Consider the following 23,725-nt stretch of genomic DNA (forward strand, 5'->3'; position numbering starts at 1 on the left):
TTTGCAAGTGGGCTTTTAGTTGTTTTTTGAAAAATTTAGCGTCAGTAATAATAATATAATAATATGCATATATAAGTATAATAATTATATGCTTTTTATTTCACAGAAATCTGAGATGTATGTATTGTACCAAAATATTATGCTCTCTGCCGGTTTAATTTCTCCAAGTCTTTTGGATTTCTAATACCATGATGGGAATGGACCCCATTCCTAAGTCAAAGTACAATTAAAGTTCATGAAATTAGTATTGCTTTAATATTTGATGTTTGCCAAAAGTGCTCTTTGCAGCACTCTCAATGTGTCCAGAATTGAATCATTCTACAATTCATCCTGAGCTACATGCATTGGTAACATATCTAAATTAGACTGTAAATTCTTTTTTAAGAGCTCCTATTACTATTGGAACTGTCTGGGTATCCTTCTTCCACATTGCCCTCATTTCTGCCTGCAAATCCTGGTATTTTATGTCCTTAAGACACTGTAAACACTGAGTGTAGGAATTTCAATGATCAATGCTACTTTTGTCTTCTTTTTGTGGACTACTCTATTTGGCTTTCTCACATCATTTTTTAAAGTATTTGTAATGGGTGATCCCATGTGATATAAACTTCCTCATTCTCTACAATGCTTTGTGGCTCATGTTTCCAATGCTTCTCAGCTACTTCAATATTGTAATGCTTGCACAATCCCCATTGCAACAGTCTTGTAACATTATTATGGTTTTCAATATACAGGCCCTCTGCCATTAATGTATCACACCCAGCAACAAGATATGCAACTGTTTCCAGTTCTGTTTTATAGAACCTGTACCTGTCTATTTCTCCCCATGCTCAATGGACTTTGTAAACCATCATGTACATAGTCCACTATCCTGGGCTGCAAATATTAACCTTTCCTGAATTATATGCATGATGTTCCTGACACTATGTCTCAATCTTGCAACAAATCATGGATGTATCTTGCAACAAACTCCCTCACCTCCTTCAATGGTATCAACTCACACTCGCCCACAAACTAGTAAACCATCCACTAAATGTCCCATCCCTCCAGAATCTACTCCTATCCTATCGCACCACCAGACCACTAAGATCCAGCAACAAAAATCACTTGCAGATCACTAAAGCCAATAACTCTGCTGATGAAACACTATTCTCTTGCGCCATAGCCAAATTATGGAACTCCCTCCCACCCACAATTACCTCCATACCATCATGCACCCACTTCAAAACTTTACTAAAAGCGCACCTAAAAACATGCTGGCTATGCCCTTGCAACTCCCACTCTAATATCACCCACCCCATCCAACCACTACCTTTCTTTCCACCCCACTAACTACCTTAATTATAACAAGCTCGGATGCTCATAAGCCTACTACTTATAATACAGCAGGAACTTCTTATTGTAACATTTGTTAATGTCTGTTATGTACTTCACAGATAAAGATTCTAGTTGTCTACTGATGTACTATGCTCTTCATCTGTAATTATGTTCGTAATTAATTGCTATGTTAGTCAAATTGTTAATCGCTATGTAAATCCAATGTAACACTCCCAGTCAACAAATGTAAATAAATAAATAAAAATAAATAAATAAACAATGTTGTGAATGAAAATGGACCACTGTGGTCCACTACATCTACAAATAACTAAATTAAAGTGAACTACATTAAAATAAATTACAAATGAGGTTCTTTATCTTGGGAAAAATTGTTGGTTGTTTTTGATAGATATTAATTATGGCGGCCTGCTTCTTTGCTAGTTTGTCTGTCTAAACACTACCATTTTTAGACATCACCTCTCCCTTTGTTGTTCTTAGTTCCCCTTTATACTTATGCTTTTTTTCCTCTGCCGAAATCCTTGCTCTTCTAACTGATATATTTGCTTTTTTCTTTTTAAGTAATATAATTCCCTGCCCTGTTTTTCCATTTCCATGTACTTCTTAATTCTACCTTCACTTCATCATTAGAATCAGCAGTACTTGTCCTTCTTTTAGATTTGCAGGATAGTTTTACACAGTCTTATTATTTCTGTGATAGCAGGGATTATGACAACATCAGGTTCAAGACTGCCCTGTCTCAAATAATATCTGTTACCAGCTCTGTAAGGCCTGTCTTTTGCAGGTCATCAAGCATGATCCTGCTCTTAGGTGTGACTTTACTGAAAGTGTTCCAGTTTATTACTTGGAATATTAAAACCTTCTATAAACAACACCTCCACATCTTCTGACATACTGATGTCTTAGCCTATTTTTCTGTCTTTTTTCCCGAAGCAGAGAGGGGAGTTTCTGTATATATTGACTGTCCTGCTATTTCCAGTCCCATCCTGACCTAGAGTGATATCTTTCCTGTATGTCTACTTGTAGGTCCTGTTGTTTTGATCCATTTGCTTGTAAACAGGACTACACCTCCTCCTATTTTATCCACATATCTATCCTATAAAGTGTGTCTCCCAGTACAGTTACATCGCAGTTAGGATTTCCTTTGCACCATGAGTCTCTTATAGTACCAGTATTAAGACATTATAGTGCCATCAGTGTCACTACTTGAGAATCTGAGAATTTTTTTGCTCAGACTGAAGGTAGTGCTTCTCATTCACCCTCCGTTTTCAACTGATGTCTTTCTATAATTTATATGCATATAGTGTTTGGCATTGTTTTCCTATCAGCCACATCTTCTCTACTTAGACTGATTGAATTCATTGAGGTATGGATTATTAAAGTTAAACATTTAGCATTTTTTTCATTTTTTTTTATTACACACATTAACTTTTGTTTCATATGACTGCGGTGGTGGTGCTGCGGTACCGTTGTTGCCTCACAGTTAGACGTTGCCCGTTCAATTCTCAGTTAGATCGTCTTCTGTGTAGCGACATGCGTGAATGGGCATTCTTTCGTTGAAGGTTGTGCGTTAGGCCCAGCAAGCCAGCAAGTAAATTTCTACTGCCAATCATTAGTGGACCGGAGTTCCGCTGTGGCGACCCCTAACCGGGAAAAGCTGAAAGATACAAAAAACTTTTGTTTCATATCTCATTAAGGCTAAGTCATTCTCCATCAGCTGTAGAAAAAAAGAGGTTGGAGAATTAAATAATAAAACAACTTACATTACAGATACCAGTCCAAAATATTTAATGGGCCAAATCAACAGATTCGATTTATTTACTTATTTAGTTTTCTTTTATTTATGCTATTTCCATTTGTTGACATGGACAGAGCACTGATTTCAATGGGTCATTTTTAGCCTCAGCCTTGAGATTTCTTCAAAAAACAAGTAGTACAATCTGAGTACAGTAGTTAGATACAAAAGATAATGCTCAAGATACACAAAGAATTTAAGGTAGATTAGTGGTATATATTGATAGAAGAAACTTGTTCAATCAGCATCCATCATAAATACAAAATATATACACAAGTAAACAAGCTTAACAAGAGAGCTATTCAACACAGAAATGCCATATTCATTCACAGAGACAAGATATAAGATATGGGTGTAAGATCATTTGATGAATTGTGTTATATTGCCTGAAATTAAACATTTGCACTAATCATTTGGAACAGTTGTTGTTTAAGTACCTGTTTGAATTCAGATATGTCTTGCATGTTGAAAAGTTGCAGAAGGGACTCCCAAGATTGTGGGGCTAAAATACAGAAGACGTGTTTAGTAGTATGAAGTGTTTTTTTTTTCCTTGGGGTAGCAAGTGTGGTGGTTTATGACAGACTCCTCTGAAGATGTAGTGCTGAAGTTTTTTTCAGCTTGCAAAAGTGGAGAAAGTGTTTTAGTTGAGTGGTTTATTTAGTAATGATGTCAGATGCAGAGTGCTTCTTTGTGGTATGAAACAATGATGTTCATGTTTGAAGGCAAGAGCAATGAATGTATAAATGTTATTAGCCATTATCTGCAAAGCTTTCACAATTTAAGAGGATGTATGTGCAAAGAGTGGGAGTACATATTCCTGTTGGGCTGATAGGACTCCCTTTCCAATGACTTTGTTGCCTTCCTGAGACAAGAAGTGTAAAATATTCTAGGACCGGAGTAGAAGAACATTTATTTTACATTTAGGTTTTATCTGTGTTTATGAGTGTATGTGTCTGTAAGTGTGTGTGTGTGTGTGTGTGTGTGTGTGTGTGTGTGTATGTAAGTCTAGTTTTGTTTTCCCTTTAATAGAGTTATTATTAGGTAGAATGAATGAGCTAAATAACAAACAGCAGTACTGTAGTGAATATGGAAATATGGAAACTGACTTTATTCTGAAGAAACAATCTATTACCTGAATTTACGTCTGAAATGTAGAAGTAATTTCTTGAAATTATATATATATATATATATATATATATGTATATATATATATATATATATATATATATATATATATATATATATATACATACATATATATATATATAGGTCTACTTTGAAACATCTAAAGCCCATAACATCTAATTTCATAACATTGAGACCAGAACATCTAAAACCGTTAACATCAAATTTCATAACATCTAACACTACAAATTACAACAAAATAACACCCCCTCTACATATGACGGCACCAAACTACAAAACACACTTTTTACTACGTTTCTGCAAGGGGGCAAGCCCCCCCTGCACTCCCCATAAATATACCAACTCCAAGATCTCACTACAGTGGGAAAAAGTTTAATTTCCTAACCCCACTGTATCAAGCCCACCTGCAGAAATGTAGTAAAAAGTGTGTTTGGCAGTTTGGTGTCATTATATGTCATTGTATTTGGAGGGGATGTTATTTTCATGTGATTTGTACTGTTACATGTTATGAAATTCAGTGTTATGGGTTTTAGATGTTCTGGTCTCAATGTTATGAAATAAGATGTTAAGGGTTTTAGATGTTTTGAAGGGGACCCATATATATATATATATATATATATATATATTTTTTTTTTTTTTTTTTTCCCCCAGATTGGATATTGCAAAGAAAGTAGGCAACTACAGTTGCAATATATGAGTGTAACAAAATTAGTCAGCAGTTAGTGGTTAATTAAAATCAATTAGGATTTTAAATATATTTGTTCTAACTTTATCTATGTGCTGTACTATAATGGAGGTAAGAACTTCGTCATTTCTTTTCAGTGAAACACACAGATAATGAAAGTTTCATAAAGTTGTAGGAAGTCAACTGGACTGTAATTTATAGGGTAATCATGAGATGATACTGAAGACAAACTATGAAGCTCAGCTCTAATTATCTGTAGTATAAACTATATTAATATTTTTTTTAATTCTAATTCCAGGGCAAATTTACCACAGCAAGTGATGTCTGGGCATTTGGAGTGACACTGTGGGAGACTCTGACATTCTGTCGAGAACAACCATATGTTCACCTGTCAGATGAACAAGTCATTGAAAATACAGGAGAATTTTTCAGGGACCAGGGGAGGCAGGTAAGATTATTGTGAAATATGTGGCTTGTTTTACCTGAAAGTGATAAATTATTTTGCTCTTCCTTATCCATTTACAACTGTTGGTTACTCTTTTGGGAACAGAGGTTTGTATTAAATTAAACATCAAAATTCTACTACAGTACAAGGCAGCAGATGTCCACATGTGATTACATCCCTGTACTTCTAAAAAAAAAATCAGCATTTTAAATGATGACTTACTTTGGGCCTTTGTGTCTCATATGATAAATTATTATATAAGGATGTATAACACATCAAAGCTAAATATTTTGCAGATGTGTTAATTCATTTTTATTCTCTAAAAAGAGAGGCATAGCTAGAGTGAGGCAAAGGGGGCAGCCAACCAGGGTGCAGATTGTTAGGGAGTAGGATTGGCACATGCTGAATGGGGTCTTTAGTGCATTAAAGGGCATATTTGTGGTCTGAACTGAAGTGATTCAGAACTTCATTGTGGTCTAAACTGTTGTTTAATGTGTATTTTCTACAGTTTAAAAGGAAAAGGAAACCTTTTGTAGTCAGGATGGAAGCCAATCGGTCTTGAGTGCAGTACAGTACATTATCTGTATTCTGAATTCTTGGATTACATTTACAGTCATGGCTAAAGTGGTTTAACTCTTCGTATGTGATCTAAACTGCTGCAGTTTTAAATAAGTTAAAATAAAAAGAAAAAAAAAGAAAGAAAAGAAAGGAAAGAAGACCTTTTTCTTTGGTCCTCAAGTGTGAGAAGATTCTTTTGTTTTGTTTTGTTTTTTTGCTTACAGGGTGCCAGATCAGAGAACAGCACAGGACAACAAAATTGCTAACTACAGCTCAGTCCAAAAATACACACACACACACACACACACACACACACACACACACACACACACACACACACACACACACACACACACACACACACACAGACACACACACTCTCTCTCTCTCTCTCTTTCTCCCCAGCCTTCTGACTGCTGCAGTACATACGTACACAAACACACACACGCACGCGTGCGCACGCACACACACACACACACACACACACTCTCTCTCTCTCTCTCTCTCTCTCTGTCTCTCACTCTCTCTCTTTCTCCCCAGCCTTCTCACTGCTGCAGTACATACGTACATAAACACACACACACTCCACACACACACACACACACACACACACACACACACACACACACACTCTCTCTCTCTCTCTCTCTCTCTCTCTCTCTCTCTCTCCAGCCTTCTGACTGCTGCAGTAATCAAGCCTATCACAACCTACCCCAAACCCTTACCTCACTGGTCTCTCCTACTACTCCTTTCTGGCCATCATTGACATGCTGTTGGTTCTGTGGTGCAGCAGAGACATAAAGCCCTGATTGCAACCCTAAAAACCTAGGATTAATTAGTGGCACAAACATGGGAGAAGCCAGCAGGGGATGGTGGGAGTAAATGGTCAGTGCTGGCTCATCCATCCATCAGAGAGGAAAGTGGTCTGCAGTACTGTAACACTAATATCCACTGGTGAGTGGATGTGTAATATGCACCTTATATGCCAGGAACAGTCAGCTCCATTGGCACAGAGGGATAAAGCTCTGACTGTGAAGCAGGCGACAAGTATTTGATTGGTGTTACTAACAACAGTTTCAATTGGCAGGGGTTGGGGAAGGAATGATGAAACATACTCCTGTTTTCCTTAACTAGGGTTTGTGGGAGATGTGCAGCTGGGGAATACTGCATGGCAGATGCTGAAACCAGAGGATGGCAGGTGGTCAGATCAGGGGCATTCCTACTCCTCAGCCCAGGTCATGGCCACTCCTAGTAACCGTGCATCATTGCAATAATCTAACCTCAAAAACACATTAGCATGCAGAGGGGGCAGCATTTCTCATGCAAGCAACTTAAACAAATGTGAGCAGAAATAACAGTTCTCTGGGTCTGCTCATGTATCATCCCTGCTAGCTAGAGTGGGGGCTAGCAACCCACAGTCTGGTGGGATATATAAATATTAGACTATCTCACTTCAAATACATTTTAACTGAATGGAGAAGACACACTACTACAACAAACACATTCCACAAAGCAAATAAAATAAAATAAAAATTATGAGCCAGGCCAGGGGCATGGTGTTCACTTAGCTAAGTAAAGTCCATTCAAGTAGCCTTCACTGCAAGAATGTAAAAGTATGGACATTAACTGAAAAGCATAGGAGGCCTGGCTCCTCACTTCTGTTGGAGTGCTACTTGTGCACCAGATCAGCATTGTAAGGATACTCTCTTTTCAGGAGCATCCTAGTATCAGTGAGTCGTTAAGTGGCTTAATCAGATTCTTAGAGTAGAAAATGGAGACCGACCATATCAAGCCCTGGCTACATAATCAAGTGCATTAGATCATAGACCTTAATCTTTTGCGCTAAACTACCAGGCTGTCATTAGATTAGATGCATAAAACATCCATCTGAACCAGCTGTTTACAACAGCCTTCCAATGTCCAGCTCTCTGCTCCCCAATGCCCGAATAAGTATTCTTCTCTAGAAACCATAGATACCAATGAGTTGATGCAGAGTCTCATGTCAGACAGGATGGGTCTCTAGGATATGAGAGGAGATTTGGTGGTCAAAACTGGAAAGGGACAAAAAATCCTAGATATGTTTATTTCAGAAAAGGTGGAGTCTTTGGGACACAGTTATTAATAAAAAAAAAAAAAAAAAAAACAACAAACACAGTGCCCAAGGACTGCAACAAAGCTGCAGCAACCACCAAAATCAACAATCGGCACTGCCAGTGACCAGGAACAAAGAGGAGGCCTGTAAATTAAAAACTGAAGTTCAAGAAGCTCCAAGCAGAATCCAAAACAAATACAGCACAAACCATTCAATGATTTAACTTGCTCACCACGTTTTTCATCCTACCAACCAGGACTTCATTAGATGAACCATAAACAGAATTCCACAACCAAATAAGATGAATTAATTATCCAACCAGATTCTTAAGTTAATTAATAAATTAAGCATACTTGTTTAAATAATTACAGAACTGTATGTCATAATATTTTAAAAGTAAAATAAAATAAAATCTTCTTACTACCTAGTCAGCAGAGAGCCACCATAAGATTAAAAACACACGTATTCTTCTCTATTCAACAATCTACTTAGTGAGATCAGTGTACAGCAGGGAGTGGGAATTTTGTCCTTTCCCCTTGTAGTGTGATCTCAGAGTTGGTATATATGTTTAACAGGAGGTGCTGAGGTGCAAAAAGATGCTTTCTTCTTTTTTTATCTTTTGTGAATCGGTGATTTCAGATTAATCATTTATGGTTCAGCATTAGGACATTTCACTAAAATCTGAAATATCAGATACCTATATATATAAATATATATCATCATTAACCCACCTTTTCCCAATTTTCTAGGGGTGTCATGTCAACTGTTGCCATCTGTCACTACTCAGTACCACTCTCCTACCTTCTTCAACACTCACTTTGTTCTGCTAGACAACAAATCACAAAAGTTATCATGGCTTGCAGGTAGTCAGATCACAAGTCCCTATCTGAGCAAAAGTTATCAACAATGTATTAATTAGCAAAGGCCATTATGAAAAGACATTTACCTTGGGATTCAGTTCAGAAAGGGTTACGACCAGCAGTAAGCCCTAACACAGCCATTTTCATACTGGTGGTAGCCCTTTCTTATCCAGAGATGGGCCCCCTATAGTGATACTACAATGTTTGAGAATCATCGCAGTGCGCTGTCTCTCTTTAGCCAAGCTATGTGTATCATCGCAGTGTGCTGTCTCCTTAGCCAAGCTACGTGTATCATCGCAGTGCGCTGTCTCCTTAGCCAAGCTACGTGTATCATCGCAGTGTGCTGTCTACTTAGCCAAGCTACATGCTAATAAGACATTCCAAGGGAGCAGCCTACGCTAATTAACCAAGTGCTGTCCCCCAGATATGTCTGCAATAAGGCATTAAACCACCACCACCAGTCAATTTAATTACCTTAGCCAAAAGTTCGCATTCACCAGTTACTTTCAGCAAGTTTGAACACATCAAAGACAAGTGCCAAGGAGTTTAGCAGACAGGTAGTGGGAGGGTATACATGCATGTATGTGTGTGGCTGCATGTCTGAGTGTATGCAGAGGGATGGCTGGTCTCAGGTAACTGAGTGAGAGAGTGTGCGTGTGTGCGTGTGTGCGTGTGTGTGTGTGTGTGTGTGTGTGTGTGTGTGTGTGTGTGTGTGTGTGTGTGTGTGTGTGTGTGTGTGTGTGTGTGTGTGTGTGTGTGTGTGTGTGTGTGTGTGTTTGTGTGTGTGTGAGACTGAGTGTTTGCCTGGACATCCCGGGGTGGGGTTACTTAGTGGATATGTAAGGTAGGTATATATGTGTATATATGGGTGAATGGGTGAGTGTGTCCTTGATTGGGATTGGCTGAGGGGTTTGATCCATGGTATCTTTTTGTGGGGGGGGGGTTGCCATACCTCTAAACTCCCTTATACTTATGAGCGAATCATGAAATAATGGAGGGAACATTAGACACCAGGGGAATTTTAAATACTACCCCAAGTCACTTAAAAACACGAAAGACATATATAGCAGAAACACTGAATTGTAAACATTACAACTTCTCATTTTAAAAGTTAATAGAACAAGTTTTAGCCACACGAAGTTCATATGGGGGGACACTAGTCACCATAGACCATATTATTTATTAGTGTTATCAGTTAAACAGTTATTAGAACAACAGATTTTGCAGCACAATAGATGTAAGACATATGGGGAGACACTAGACACCAGACACACATTAATACATTACCCAAAGCTACTTACAAAGTTAATAGAGCAATGCGTTTATCCAAGATGTAAAAAGGATTTGAACCCTGTACCCATTGAAAGCAAGCAGCTCATTAACAAGTTAGAGATTTAGTTTGCAGCACTAAATGAGGACTTAAAGACAGTGTAAAATGACAACTGCAGCTTCACTGGGAAATGCCCATTGCTACATCTGTTGTACCTTCAGAGATCCTATAGCCAAATTCCAATAAACTGCCCAAATATTCCTTGTTTACAGCAAGTTAATTGTTTAATAGAAAAGGTACAGTTTCCCTACAGTGCCTGCACATCCCAAGAGATGTCATCATGCCTAGAAGGTTGATGATATAAGCTCAGGTTGCAGGTGTTTGGACCATCTTTTCCAAGTCTGAATATCTGCAGATACTTGAAAATAAAAATAAAAGACCAGGCAGATATGCAGTGCTAATATTTAAGGAGTACAGCTGTCTTGATTGTCCAGACTGTGGCAGTGTTTTTTTATTGCTTTTGTTTCTTGATTAACCTTTCTTCATGGCTTTGCAACCACAACAAACATTCAGGATAATACAAAAAAAAACTATTAAGCAATGATATACCCGCTTCCTCCTTTTCGCAGACAAACTATTTATTCTGATAACAAGGGACTGGCTGTCAATTTCAGTTCCAACTTTATCCCTCTCTCCCCCTCAATCTTCCCTCAGGAAATACCCTCAAATTTAACTCTTCCTGCTATCACTAAGACAGGTCTTTAATGTTCTCTCTAAGGCCAAAAACACTGCATCAGTGGACCCAGACAATATCCCAGGATACCTTCTAAATAGCATGAAACATGACCTATCAGGCTGTCTGAAATTGCTATTTAACTGTAGCCACAAAACGGGCTTCATGCCCCATGAATGGAGAATAACATCAGTCATCCCTCTGCACAAAGATGAGCCATCCACAAACCTTAGAAACTACAGACCCATAAGTCTCACTAGTCTCATATACAAAGTTATGGAAAGAATTATCATGGAAATGATCGGTAATGACATAGTAAACCTCCAGACACTGGACCCAACCCAGTTTAGTTTAATCAAGGGCAGGTCATGCTTACTTAGTCTGGTGGACTTCTTTAAGAAGGTCACAAAAGGGATGAATGAGGGCAAAAGGGTTCACACTGCTCACCTTGACCTGGCCAAGGTATTTGCCACAATACCCCACTCAGGCATTGTTGACAAAATCAAGAGGTTAGGTACAAATCCTTATGTCACCCAGTGGGTAGCCAAATGTCTCACATACAGGACCCAGGAAGTTAGAACTGGGGTATCCACATCTACAAAGAGGCCAGTCACAAGTGGAGTCCCTCTGGTACCAGTCCTGGGACAGATTCTTTTTGGCATTTACTTCTCTGAAGTCAAGGCCATTGTCAATGGCCTTTGGCTGACTAAATCTGCAGATGATTGCAAATTAGGAGCTGCCATTCAATCCCACACTGACACAAATATTCTCCAGAAAGGGATGACACAGATAAATAACTGGTGTCAGAGCCATAGACAAAAACTAAATGCCAAGAAATGCAAAATAGTATCCTTTGGGAAATCATCCACCCCTGGTAACTACCATATTGGCAACACACCCCTAAGAGTTGACCCAGTAGTCAGACTCTTAGGGATACATATAGACAGTAATATAACCTTTGACCATGTGTCTACAATAGTGAGGAAATCATTCTGTTTTGCACAGCACATAAACAAAGGTATGGCATCTAGGCCCATGGAAGTCATTGTTCCACTGTAATCAGCATTCACCAGACCTATTATTGAGTACAATGCCCCCTTTGGTATGCATCTAACCAGGCATATCCAATAATTGGAACATCTACAGAGGTTCCTCACTAAAAGAATACAAGTTGTAAGTAAAATGCCTATGCAGACAACCTCAAGGCCCTAATTCTGTATTATGTCTCCTACAAGCTTTTGAGAGGATAGCTATGCCTGGCATACAGGGCATTCTCAGACCCCACTCTGATGGACCTCCTCCATATCAGAAAAACAAACAGCACCAGAATTACCTATTCTAAAGACTTAAACCTTGCCTGTGACATAAATAAGACCTGCTGGAGAGACAGGTATGTATCCCAGAGACTACCCAATCTCTGGAACAGGCTCCCCATCCATGTGAAACAGAGTTCTTCCCTAACCCAATTCAAGTGTAATTTGGAGAACTGGATGGGGAACAGGAAATTCATCCCTGGTTTGGTACCTATGTCTCTAATGGACATAGACAGCATGTAAATGCTTCATTTCCCTGGCCCCTGCTTGCAAATGTTTCCTTTCCCAAGACCCTGCTTACACTTATCAAGGGTACCAGAACTTGTCAGAGATTTGGGATGCATGGCTAGGCTTAAAAAGGACCTAGTGGCCATTAGTTTAGTAAATACCTATGACTGAATGTGTACATGTTAAACAATTTCACAAAATTGAACTATTCGTATTGCAGAAACAATGACAGGAAGTTTCTGGCACCAACTACACATCACTGTATAATGCTTTCCACAGCCACACACCATTATAAGCAAAACAATCAGTTGTGAAGTTGTGTTATTCCTTATAGTGCTATTTTCACACAAAATCACTTTATATGTTAAAATAGAAGTAGCACAGCCTCTAATCATCAGGAGACTTTTTGGGAAAGGTGAAATATAACAGGGATGGTACATTACAATTCTTTACATTGCACATGATCTTTAATCGAAGAGCATGTTTTTCAGTAAGATGTATTTTCTGAACAATAAGAAATATGAAATTCTAACACCTGGTATTATTGATTGATTAGCTTAATGATCCATGAGTTATCAGGGAATGTGTAAGAGGCAAAATCAAGGATGTTGTCTAATATTAGGGTCAGTTGAGAGAGATGGTGGTTGTGTGTCCATGTTCAGGGGGGCATACTTCTAAATGGCTGTACTCGAGACTTATGGACAAAGCTGAGAGGAACAATAGATGACATCAGATACATTTTTAAATATAACTTTGAGTCAATTAAAAAGTTAATAGAGAAGCATATCAATCATCACAAAGCATTTTCTTAACAATACGAAGAATGAAACACTAATGTCTGGCATTATTGCCTGAATGCAATCATCCATGATTTATGAAGACCAGGGAGAAAATAAGAAGCTACATCAAGGATGTTCTGTAAACTCAGGGACAAGTAAGGGGTATGGCGGTAATTCTATGAATGCACGCATGTGCGCGCGTGTGTGTGTGTGTGTGTGTGTGTGTGTGTGTGTGTGTGTGTGTGTGTGTGTGTGTGTGTGTGTGTGTGTGTATGCGTGTGTGTGTGTGTATCTGCAAAGGAATGAATAAGGGGGGGGGTGCCTGTGCCAATGCAATACGTGGGCCACCAGAGTTGATTACAGAGGAAAGTGCTGATTAGCACTAGTGGTAACACCATGTGATTCAGAGATATACAAATTAGCCAATAATGAGGTCTTTCCTCATTGCAAAATCACATTTCCTACAATCATGGAAACTGATACTTTTGGCTGCAGCAGTTTCCACAATCATAGGGTGATCTTTCTGAATCCTGTTTTAAATGTTCATGTTACAATAACTAAATTCAAAGTCCAAGTATATATTTTTTTCTTTTTTGTTTCAAAGGAGCCAGAGGCCACATTTTAATGAATAGATGACTTTGTTTTATATTGATGGATCCTGTTTGCTATAGAAGTTAGAGATGATGGTGTAGCTAGCTATTCTGGTGCACAGTGCTGTCCCAATCACCCTCAACAAAAGATCTTTCTCCAATATGGCTCTTCTCATCTAAGGAGCTAACCAGATCCATTCTTCACAATCTATGCTTTTTTCTATATAAACCATAGCAAACTGCTTGCTATAATTGTAACAAGCTGCTGCTTCATTTTATTATTAACATGGAGCAATAAAGCACTTCATTTTTGACTGCCAACATAATACTGGCATTTTGAATGCCAATAATTAGCTGAGGACTGATCAGATCAGCATGGTATTTAACAATCAAACCCCTAACATTTTCCACTCATGGCAGCTGCCACCTTCACCCCACCTTAACTACATGTTTGATTGGAATATTGTGTTCTCTTCATGCCAAGAAAATGCATTTCCACTGTTGTACTATGTTCCATTACATCCCAGACATATACACACACACACACACACACACACACACACACACACACACACACATATATATATATATATATATATATATATATATATATATATATAGGTCTATGTCAGATGAGCAGGTTTTCAGAAACTCTAAATTCACACAGTCAAGACCATATGATCAAGTTTCTAAAAACTCAAACATCAAAGAAAAAAAAAACACAAAAATCTACCTTTTTTATGTTTTTGCAAGAGGGCAAGCCCTCCTACACCCCGCACACCCTCTGCAAATTATATATACTTACTCCAAGATCGTACTACGGTGAGAAAAATAGTAAATTTCCTGATCCGCACTGTACAGCAAACTCCATTCCAAAAACTCGATCATATGGTCTCGACCATATGAATTTCGAATTTCTGAAAACTCAGTCAACTGATAGGGACCCATACACACATATATGTATGTGTATGTATATATATATATATATATATATATATATATATATATATATATATATATATATATCAAAAAACACCCAAAGACCGTGAATAAGTATAAAAACAATCCAAAAAAACAAATATGGAAGGAGCTGTTGCCACTCAATCGTGGATGTAAAATAGCCTCAATAGTCCCAACAGCTGATGCTGGCAGAAACAGTAAAATATTCTAATGCAAAACAGGTGTAGAATGGATCCTCTGGTAGGCCCGTATCAGATGATGTATCAAAAAGACTCTAGCATCAGGAACAAGTTTATTATGAGCTTCGGTGAACCACACCGCTTCTTCAGATATTCTAAAAGATAATAAAAACAAAACACTTTATATAGCATTGCAGATTCAAATACAGCCAATAAAAACATATATATATATTTATACAGTGGATATAAAAAGTTTACACACCCCTGTTAAAATGCCAGGTTTTTGTGATATAAAAAAATGAGACCACAATAAATCACTTAAAAACTTTTCCCACCTTTAATGTGACCACCTGTACAATTCAATTGAAAAACAAACAAATCTGTTAGGGGAAAAATATAAAAAATAAAAAATGTACAATATGCTGGTTGCATATGTGTGCACACCCTTAAACTAATACTTTGTAGTGTGTGCACACTCTTAAACTAATAAGTTGTTGAAGCACCTTTTGATTTAATTGATTTAATTACAGCATTCAGTCTTCTTGGGTACACACCTGCCATCAATTAAAGAGACTCTAATTAACCCCAAATAAAGTTCAGCTGTCCTAAAAGGATTTTCCTGACATTTACTCAGTTGCCTGCTACAGCAAAAGCCATGGTTCACAGAGAGCTTACAAAGCATCAAAGGAATCTCATTGTTGAAATGTATCAGTCGGGAGAAGGGTACAAAAAATTTCTACAGCATTTGATATACCATGGGACACAGTGAAGACAGTCATCAAAAAGTAGAGAAAATATGGGACAACAGTGATATTGCAAAGAACTGGACGTTCCACCAAAACAGATGAAAAGACAAGACAAAAACTGGTCAGGGAAGCTGCCAAGAAACCTACAGCAACACTGAAGGAGCTGCAGGAATTTCTGGCAAGTACTGGTTGTGTACTACATGTGATATATATATATAGATAGGATTATATTACTTCATCGAGTTTTTGGAAATTCGAAATTCATCTGGTCAAGATCATATGATCAAGTTTCTGAAATCTTAAAATAAAAAAAAATCTATGATTTTAACGAAGGCAAGCCCCCTGAAAATTATATATACATAGGTTCATATTGGAGACACTGGAAAACATGAAGGTCCTACCGAACACCCTGATCTTGGGAGATTTCAATTACCCTACCATAAACTAGGAAAACTACTTGAGTACAAACTCCCAGACTCAGCGCTTCCTGGAATTTATCAACTTAAATGTCCTGGATCAGCTGGTAAACGCCCCTACTAGAGGCCACAACATATTGGACCTGGTCATCACCAACATGGGCGACAGGTGCCCCGTACCAGAGGTCAACCCGTCACTGGTTGGATCAGACCATAAACTAATCACCCTGGATGTCCACACCCCACCACCACCCCCAACCAAGGAAACCACAGTGAAAAACTTTTCTAAAGCAAACTTCACCTTACTTAAGGCAGAGGTGGTAAGTTTCACAGCCCCCACGCTAAAGGATAACACTGCCCAAGATGCATAATCCTTTACAATTGCACTCTATGAGCACCTACAAGGATGCATGGATCATGCCATCCCTAGCAAGACCAAGACTCACTCCCCTAAGAGAAGGAAACCAGTCTGGTGGACTCCTGCCATAAACAGGTTATACAACAAAAGGAGGAAACTAGTTCAGAAAAAAAGCAAATCCCAAGAAGGAAAGACATCCCTGATCAGTATCAGTAAGAAACTAAGGTCCCTCATAAAATCATCCAAGGCTAACTTCAAAAGAAAAATAGCCAAGAATTTGAAAGATAACCACAAAGCCTTTTTTAGCTATGTCAAGAATCTAAGTGGCAACTCGCAGATATGCTCTGAGCTAGTGCAAAATAGCACAAAATATACTGAACCTACTGATATTGCCAACATCCTGGCAGATAGATTCAGTGCAAACTTCACCTCCCTCTTACCTTCACAAGGGCCCACAACAATACAGAAAAAGTGTAGTTTCCCAGAAATCACAGAAGCACAGGTGAAAACAGCCCTTTCAAAAGCCAAAAACACAGCATCAATGGAGCCAGATGGTGTCCCATGCAGCATCTTGCATGAACTACAGAACGAACTAACCCCCCACCTAAACACGCTGTTCAACCTCAGCCTCTCCACAGGCTACGTGCCCATAGAATGGTGCACAGCAATGGTTATTCCATTCCACAAAGGAGGGGCCACAACTGACCCTGGTAACTATCGCCCTATAAGCTTGACTAGCCTGGTCTGCAAGGCTATGGAGCGCATCATCATGGAACTCATTAACAAAGACATTGGGATCCTCCAAACACTTGACCCGACCCAGTTCAGCTTTGTTAAGGGCAGATCATGCTTACTAAACCTGGTTGACTTCTTTGAGACAGTTACCAAGGCCATAGATGAGGGAAAGGTGGTTCAAACAGCCTACCTTGATCTCGCCAAGATGTTCGATACCATTCCTCACTCGGGTATTATAGAAAAACTCACAAGCCTGAACATAAACCCCTACGTCACAAGATGGATTGCCAACTGGCTTACAGACAGAATAGCGGGCTCCAGGTCTGACTCTAAACCAGTCTCAAGTGGTGTCCCACAAGGTGCGGTTCTGGGACCCCTACTGTTCGGCGTATATTTCTCAGAAGTACAGGCAAACACAGGAGTGGCTAGCCAAGTTCGCCGATGACTGCAAACTGGGAGCCATAATTGACTCTCCGGCTGACATGGACATCTTCCAAAAAGGTCTTACTGAGACAGACACCTGGTGTCAAAGTCATGGCCTCAAGCTAAATGCCACAAAATTCATAGTCATCCCATTTGGGAAAAACAAAACACCCACAAATTACCACATAGGCAGCAGCCCCCTTAATACAGAAGAGGTAATAAGAGATCTGGGGACCCAGGTAGATAGTAATCTCTCCTTTGACAATCATATTGCCAAAGTAGTTAGGAAATCCTTCTATGTGGCCCATCTAATTACTAAGGGGTTTGCATCTAGAAATAAAGAGGTTATAGTGCCCCTCTACTTGTCACTCATCAGACCCATCATAGAGTACAATGCCCCATTTGGGATGTACCTCACAAGACACTTCCAACAGCTTGAAAGACCACAAAAGCACCTCACCAAGAGGATTACTGGCCTCAAACATTTGTCCTATGCAGCCCGACTGAAAAAACTCCGGCTGTACTCAGTGGCATATTGCTTACTCAGAGGTGATCTCTGCCTGACTTACAAAGCCACGTCCAACTCAGAATTGATGGACATACTCCACCTAAAGAAATCCAAGTCACTGCGAGCCACACACTCTAGTGAGCTAAACTTTGCCACAACAATAAATAGAACATGCTGGAGGGATAGATTCCTGTCACAGAGACTCCCCATGCTTTGGAACAAAATTCATAACTACATTAGGCAGAGCCCCTCACTAACACTCTTCAAGAGAAGCCTTGACGAGTGGATGGGTAACAGAAAATACATCCCTGGGATCACTTCATTGGCTCTGCTTGACAGAGACTCAGTTAATTAATCAATGGGGCAGCGAAAGCCGACACACTCTGTAAAAACTGTATGAAGTAATATAAACCAGGGATGAAAAAAAGTCACTGCACCAATCCAAGGAGTAAAAAAAATGAGCTGGCAGGAGCACACTACCACAATTGTATTGACTCAGGAAATTTAAAGATCCATAGGTCTAAAATAAAAACACAACAACATTTAATAAAAAAGCATTAAATAATGACACACATTAAGGTCTTTCATCGCTGGTAATGTGGGACTTCATCAGAATAATTTACGACACCACCTTCTAATCTTATATATTTCATGTTGGTCGCCCATTGGTAAATTCATTAACAAATTCTGGTCTTTGTTATAAACCTTTATCACACTAAATCAATCCTTAAAACACATACCCCAAATGTAAAAAAACATTCTGCTAGTATAAAAAATACATTACCCATTCATAAAAACATCATATCACATCAAAATCTAAAAATACATGAGTTTTTCTTGTTTAACGACCCGCATTCATCTTTAGCACACAAGCTATGTATATGTCATTGAGTCCATAACTGCCATTTAAGCTCCTTAGTTTCTAGCAAATCCTTCCAGGAACCTCCCCTACAAATATTAAGTTTTATACTGTCCACAATGAAAAATTTTAAACAATGACTATTATTAACCTTAATGTGTTTGCACAGGGCATTGGCTTTATTTTTCTTATTAATGTCATAAACAGAAATCTATTCAGTAGTCAAACTGCCAGTGTTATTGACCATATACTCTCCTGAATAACTTTGTTTTTCCCTTTTCTTATTCAGACTTATCTTCCAAAGCCTGCCATGTGCCCTGATTCACTTTACAAAATGATGTTGAGTTGCTGGAGAAGGAATACAAAGGATCGCCCTGGCTTCAATGAAATTCATCACTTCCTTCAGGAGCTTCCAGATAATGAGTAAATCTTCACTGTAAACATCTAAATGGTGTCAATCTCAACAGACTTTATAATGTCTTTAAGACAATTCAAGAGTAAATATTAAACAATTTGTAGATTACATAGGTGATTCAATTATATATGTGAGGCCCAATAAATAAATGAAGGCAATTAATGTAAGTGTAAATAAGGTCGTTGTTAAGTTTGAGAGGGTTATTTATGCTTTAATTGTTCTGCCTAGCACTGTCATTGTTCAGACTGCTTATTAGTAGAAGCTGATTGGTTTCTGTTTTAAATCAGCTGTGTTAGCTGACCAGTCTGTAGTATATTTAAACAATATATAATTAAGAACATCTTTCTGGTAAAATTATTTTAAAATTACCAGTTTTGCTTTTATTTTCCATTACTAATTAGGGATAAGAAATGTTCTGCTTTTAAGTTTCCTTCTGGAATTTTACATGAACTTTCAAATGATAACGCCAGATGGTTTTAAATTACAGTAGTGGCCATTTTAATTGCCTGAATCATTATATGCAAATCTAGACTAAAACAGTTCAAATCTATCCAATGATACTAAAGCACTGTAAATTAGAAAATATATTCCTCAATAAAAAGCACTGATTTTTTAACTGACAGACCAAGTATCTCAAAGGATAATGAAAATGTTAAAGGTTATGGATGTTACCGGGCAGACTCAATGCACTTATGCGCGGAGAAGTTCTGAGCATCTGCGAAACATTATGGTTCACAAAACCATAGCAAATAGAACTGCCTGAACATTATGGCTACAGTAGATCTGTACATATGCTTAGAGACAGGGATTACCATCTGAAAACAGTGTCTTTTATTTCTTAAAATGCATGGAGCTACATTAGAAGACTTGTATATTTCTGAATGTTAGTTTGGTGGAAAGAGCAACAGTATATGGCTTGAGTATAAAATATGCATTATTTTGCTTATACCTCTCAATCAGGGTGTTAGCTGAAGCTGACACAGAAATAGACAACTACAGAGTACGACCTGTTGAATGCTGAACGTAGAAAGTCCAAATACTTTAAATTGCTTAACAGCTTCAGAAAGTAAGCCAAACTCGAGGACAGCAGCAGCGGTAGAAAAAGCAATGTGGTTGAGGAACTTCCTAGATTCACAACTCAACACATGCAGCAGTTACGTGGGAGGGCTTAGTACCAGTTTTATCAACAAACCAATTAAATGTAGTCACACCATGCTTAGAATTAACCATTAAAATCTCCAAGGTAATGTACAGCCATGTATCAGCTCCAGTTATCAAGGAACTTGTTAGTCAAATGTTGTCTTTATTTATCTTGGAAGATCTTGTAAAATCATGGACTGCAACTGTACTCATACTATAAAAGTCTTAAAGTTCCAAAGAATGAGTAGGAGGCCAGCATGATGATTAAGGTGTTTACCTTACAGACACAAGGTGCAGGGTTTGATTCTCACATTAGGTAATTGGCGCAGCTTAAAATGACCCACAAGGGCAGTTAGCCTAGTACTAATCTAATCTATGAATGTGCCATCTCCTGTCTAAATCAGACATATGTGAATCTCATGCAGTGGGGGATAGTATTAGTTGCTGTTCAGTCTTTGTTTTACATAATACTGCTTTGGTTGCTAAACAGATGTCTTATTGTGATTTGTAAAAAGCATTTGCCTGAAATGTGATAATAAACAGTACCCAAATGCACTTTTTGACTTGCTTCACAAGAGTGATGCAAATTATAAGCAATGTAGTCACAGAAATTTTAAGTTTCACAATGTAATAGCACAGAAATGAATGTCATAAAGAGTGCCTGGAGCTAATTTATAGCAGCATTTTTAAGCATATGAGAAGAGCAATTATAATTACCAGGGTGGGGGGAGGGGATAACCAGCCTCTGCCAACAGGCAGTGCAGTTATAATGTGGTATTTTCAGTTCTGTTGTGTGACATGTTGTTAGGTCCTGAATGAAGAATCAGGACATTTTAATGTCTTAACTCCCTAGGGAGACTGCTCTACACTGTTCACGGTATGGTTTTAAATGAATGATGTAATTTTATAGTTTTTAGCAGAACTTGTAGCATTTTTTTGAAACCCATAAATACAAAAATATACCAGGAAATTCATATAAAGTCACTTTTATTAGAGATGTTAATTAGCCAGATGGGTTATGCACCTGCACAGTATTGTTTTTCATCTGCAGCATTTTTCTTATTATTAACTGTATATTTTCTGTACTGTTTAATAATGGATCTGTTGTGCCTGGTATACGTTAGTTCCTGCAGTTCAGATATCTCATACTGTTATCAATTATTTAATACTATATCATTGTGCAGTCTTCAACTTTTACTGTATTGAGTATAGGGTGAGTCTGTAAATGGCACAATCATTGGCCCTTTGGAATTTCTCAGTAAATAAAAGAAGAGAAAAAAGGTAGGAAAGGAAGGAAGAAGGGGAAAACAGATTGAAAATTAGGGAAAAAAGGAGAACAAGAATTCCTCAAAGAATTTCTCAGCAATTTCATTTCAGCAGTCAATCTCTTGTGCCTTGCTGAAGATTCTTCAACATCCAGATCTGCTATACATATTTCTCTACCTCATTCTAGTGTTACAGCCTGTCTGATGTACCCCCTTTTCTGGAGGTCTGGAGGGAGTAATCACTCTGGGGCACTGACTGCATGAGATGTTGGCTAGATTCATGCTGTAAACACTAATGGGATTTATCATAGACAAATGAACCATTGCTTCATTATCTATGTCAGTTTGTCCATCCTTCTGCCATTCTACCTGCCCAGCACAATGCACACTGTTGGCATCTGACCCAAGATGGCCATTTCTGCATAACATGGTTATGTAGACTCATCCTTCTTCCAGGAAACACATTTCTGCACAGAGTTATTTTCATTTGACCAATTACAGTGTGTGTGTGTGTGTGTGTGTGTGTGTGTGTGTGTGTGTGTGTGTGTGTGTGTGTATGTACGCACACACATGTATATATACATCATTCACAATTTTCTGACAATCCATATATTTCTATCAAAAATTTAAATTAGACACAAAAGTAATTTAATTATAAAGAATGAACATACAAACATATGTATGAGGAAGCCACATTAAGCAAATTACCAAGAAATGTAATAAATCAGCTGCCACAGCAAGGCATGCCCCAGTTCTGGTGCTGAGTTCAGTCAAATCCTCTGATAAATCCTGATCTAATTTTAGAGTATTTGATTAATTTGTGCTGAATAGATGACCTAGGGCCCACAGGATGAGTCCCCCAAAACAATGCATTGAATAGGCAAATCTGGTCAGAAGCAAGACATTGGGTTGTTAGAATTAATCACTTTGGTCATGAAATGAGCCAACAAGTATTCATTAAACTAACTGATAACTGCAGAATGAGTTACCAGTTATCAGTAAATTTAGCAAATTAAATCAAGATACCGAACACCAGAAAAATTAGGAATATTACAGCCTCCTTCGGCAGCACATTTTCCCTCAAAATGTTTCAAGACAATTTTTGTAATACTAGATCAAATTTCAGGTAGTTGGTCTACCTAAGAAACTGGATTGTCACAATGCTTTCATATGCCAACATAACATATTCAGAAATGAAGTCTGTGTTGATGTAAGTACAATTAATCTCCCTCAAAGGGCATTTTTTAACAAATATAAAACAAGCAAATTTTGAAAGTAAAGCTTTAGTAAATCCTGATTGTGCATATCCATTCTTAATTGTACAGTGCTACCTCCCAGCTATTTACAGTTATGTCTCATTTGTAATCTAAATAAATTATGGTTACAGCTGCTTTTACAAATCTGTGATTTTCTTACCTTCTTAAGATGAAATCCACAAATTAAACTATGGAAATATCAGTCAAGGTTTCTGTTAATGTTATTTGTGTAATCTATATGGCTTTCCTACACTTGGTTCTGACACCATTTCATGTTTAACTTTTGTTTGACGTTTTTTGTCAAATCGAAGAAGTTACAGTGATTTTGTTGTGTTGAAGGCGCTTGTCATTCCCTTTTGTTTATTATTTTTGTTTCAGATAAGATTAAAGTATTTTGTGCACTCTCCAGATGGTGATGTTTTATTTTCTTTAAACGTATAGGCTTTGTCCAAGACTCTGATACTTTACTAGTCACAGCAGGTTTGCTTGTTGTGTGAAACTGCTGTGCAGTTTCCTTCTTGGGAAGTTTTCTTTTTTCCCACTGTTGTGCAACCATGGAATTGATATATTTGAAGTATAAAGATGTGGGGCGGTAAAGTCCATCTACAAAAAAAAGAAAAAAAAAAAAAAAGGAAT

The 23,725-nt window shown here is 38.0% G+C and overlaps 1 protein-coding gene across 2 annotated transcripts in view; it reads left to right on the forward strand.

The window, feature by feature from the left end:
• The window catches only part of DDR2 (discoidin domain receptor tyrosine kinase 2), a 1,067,915-nt gene extending 1,044,418 nt beyond the window's left edge, over positions 1-23,497 (forward strand). For both annotated transcript variants that reach the window (XM_044085379.1, XM_044085380.1), the window contains 2 exons: positions 5,260-5,409; positions 19,303-23,497. In XM_044085379.1, the coding sequence (XP_043941314.1) occupies positions 5,260-5,409; positions 19,303-19,440 (288 nt within the window). In that variant the 3' untranslated portion in view covers positions 19,441-23,497. The remainder of the gene's footprint in view (positions 1-5,259; positions 5,410-19,302) is intronic.
• Positions 23,498-23,725: the final 228 nt, after the last annotated feature.

Source organism: Protopterus annectens, chromosome 10.part0 (genome assembly GCF_019279795.1).
Source record: "Protopterus annectens isolate FY-2018-M chromosome 10.part0, PAN1.0, whole genome shotgun sequence".
In the NCBI taxonomy this organism is placed as follows: Eukaryota; Metazoa; Chordata; order Ceratodontiformes; family Protopteridae; genus Protopterus; species Protopterus annectens.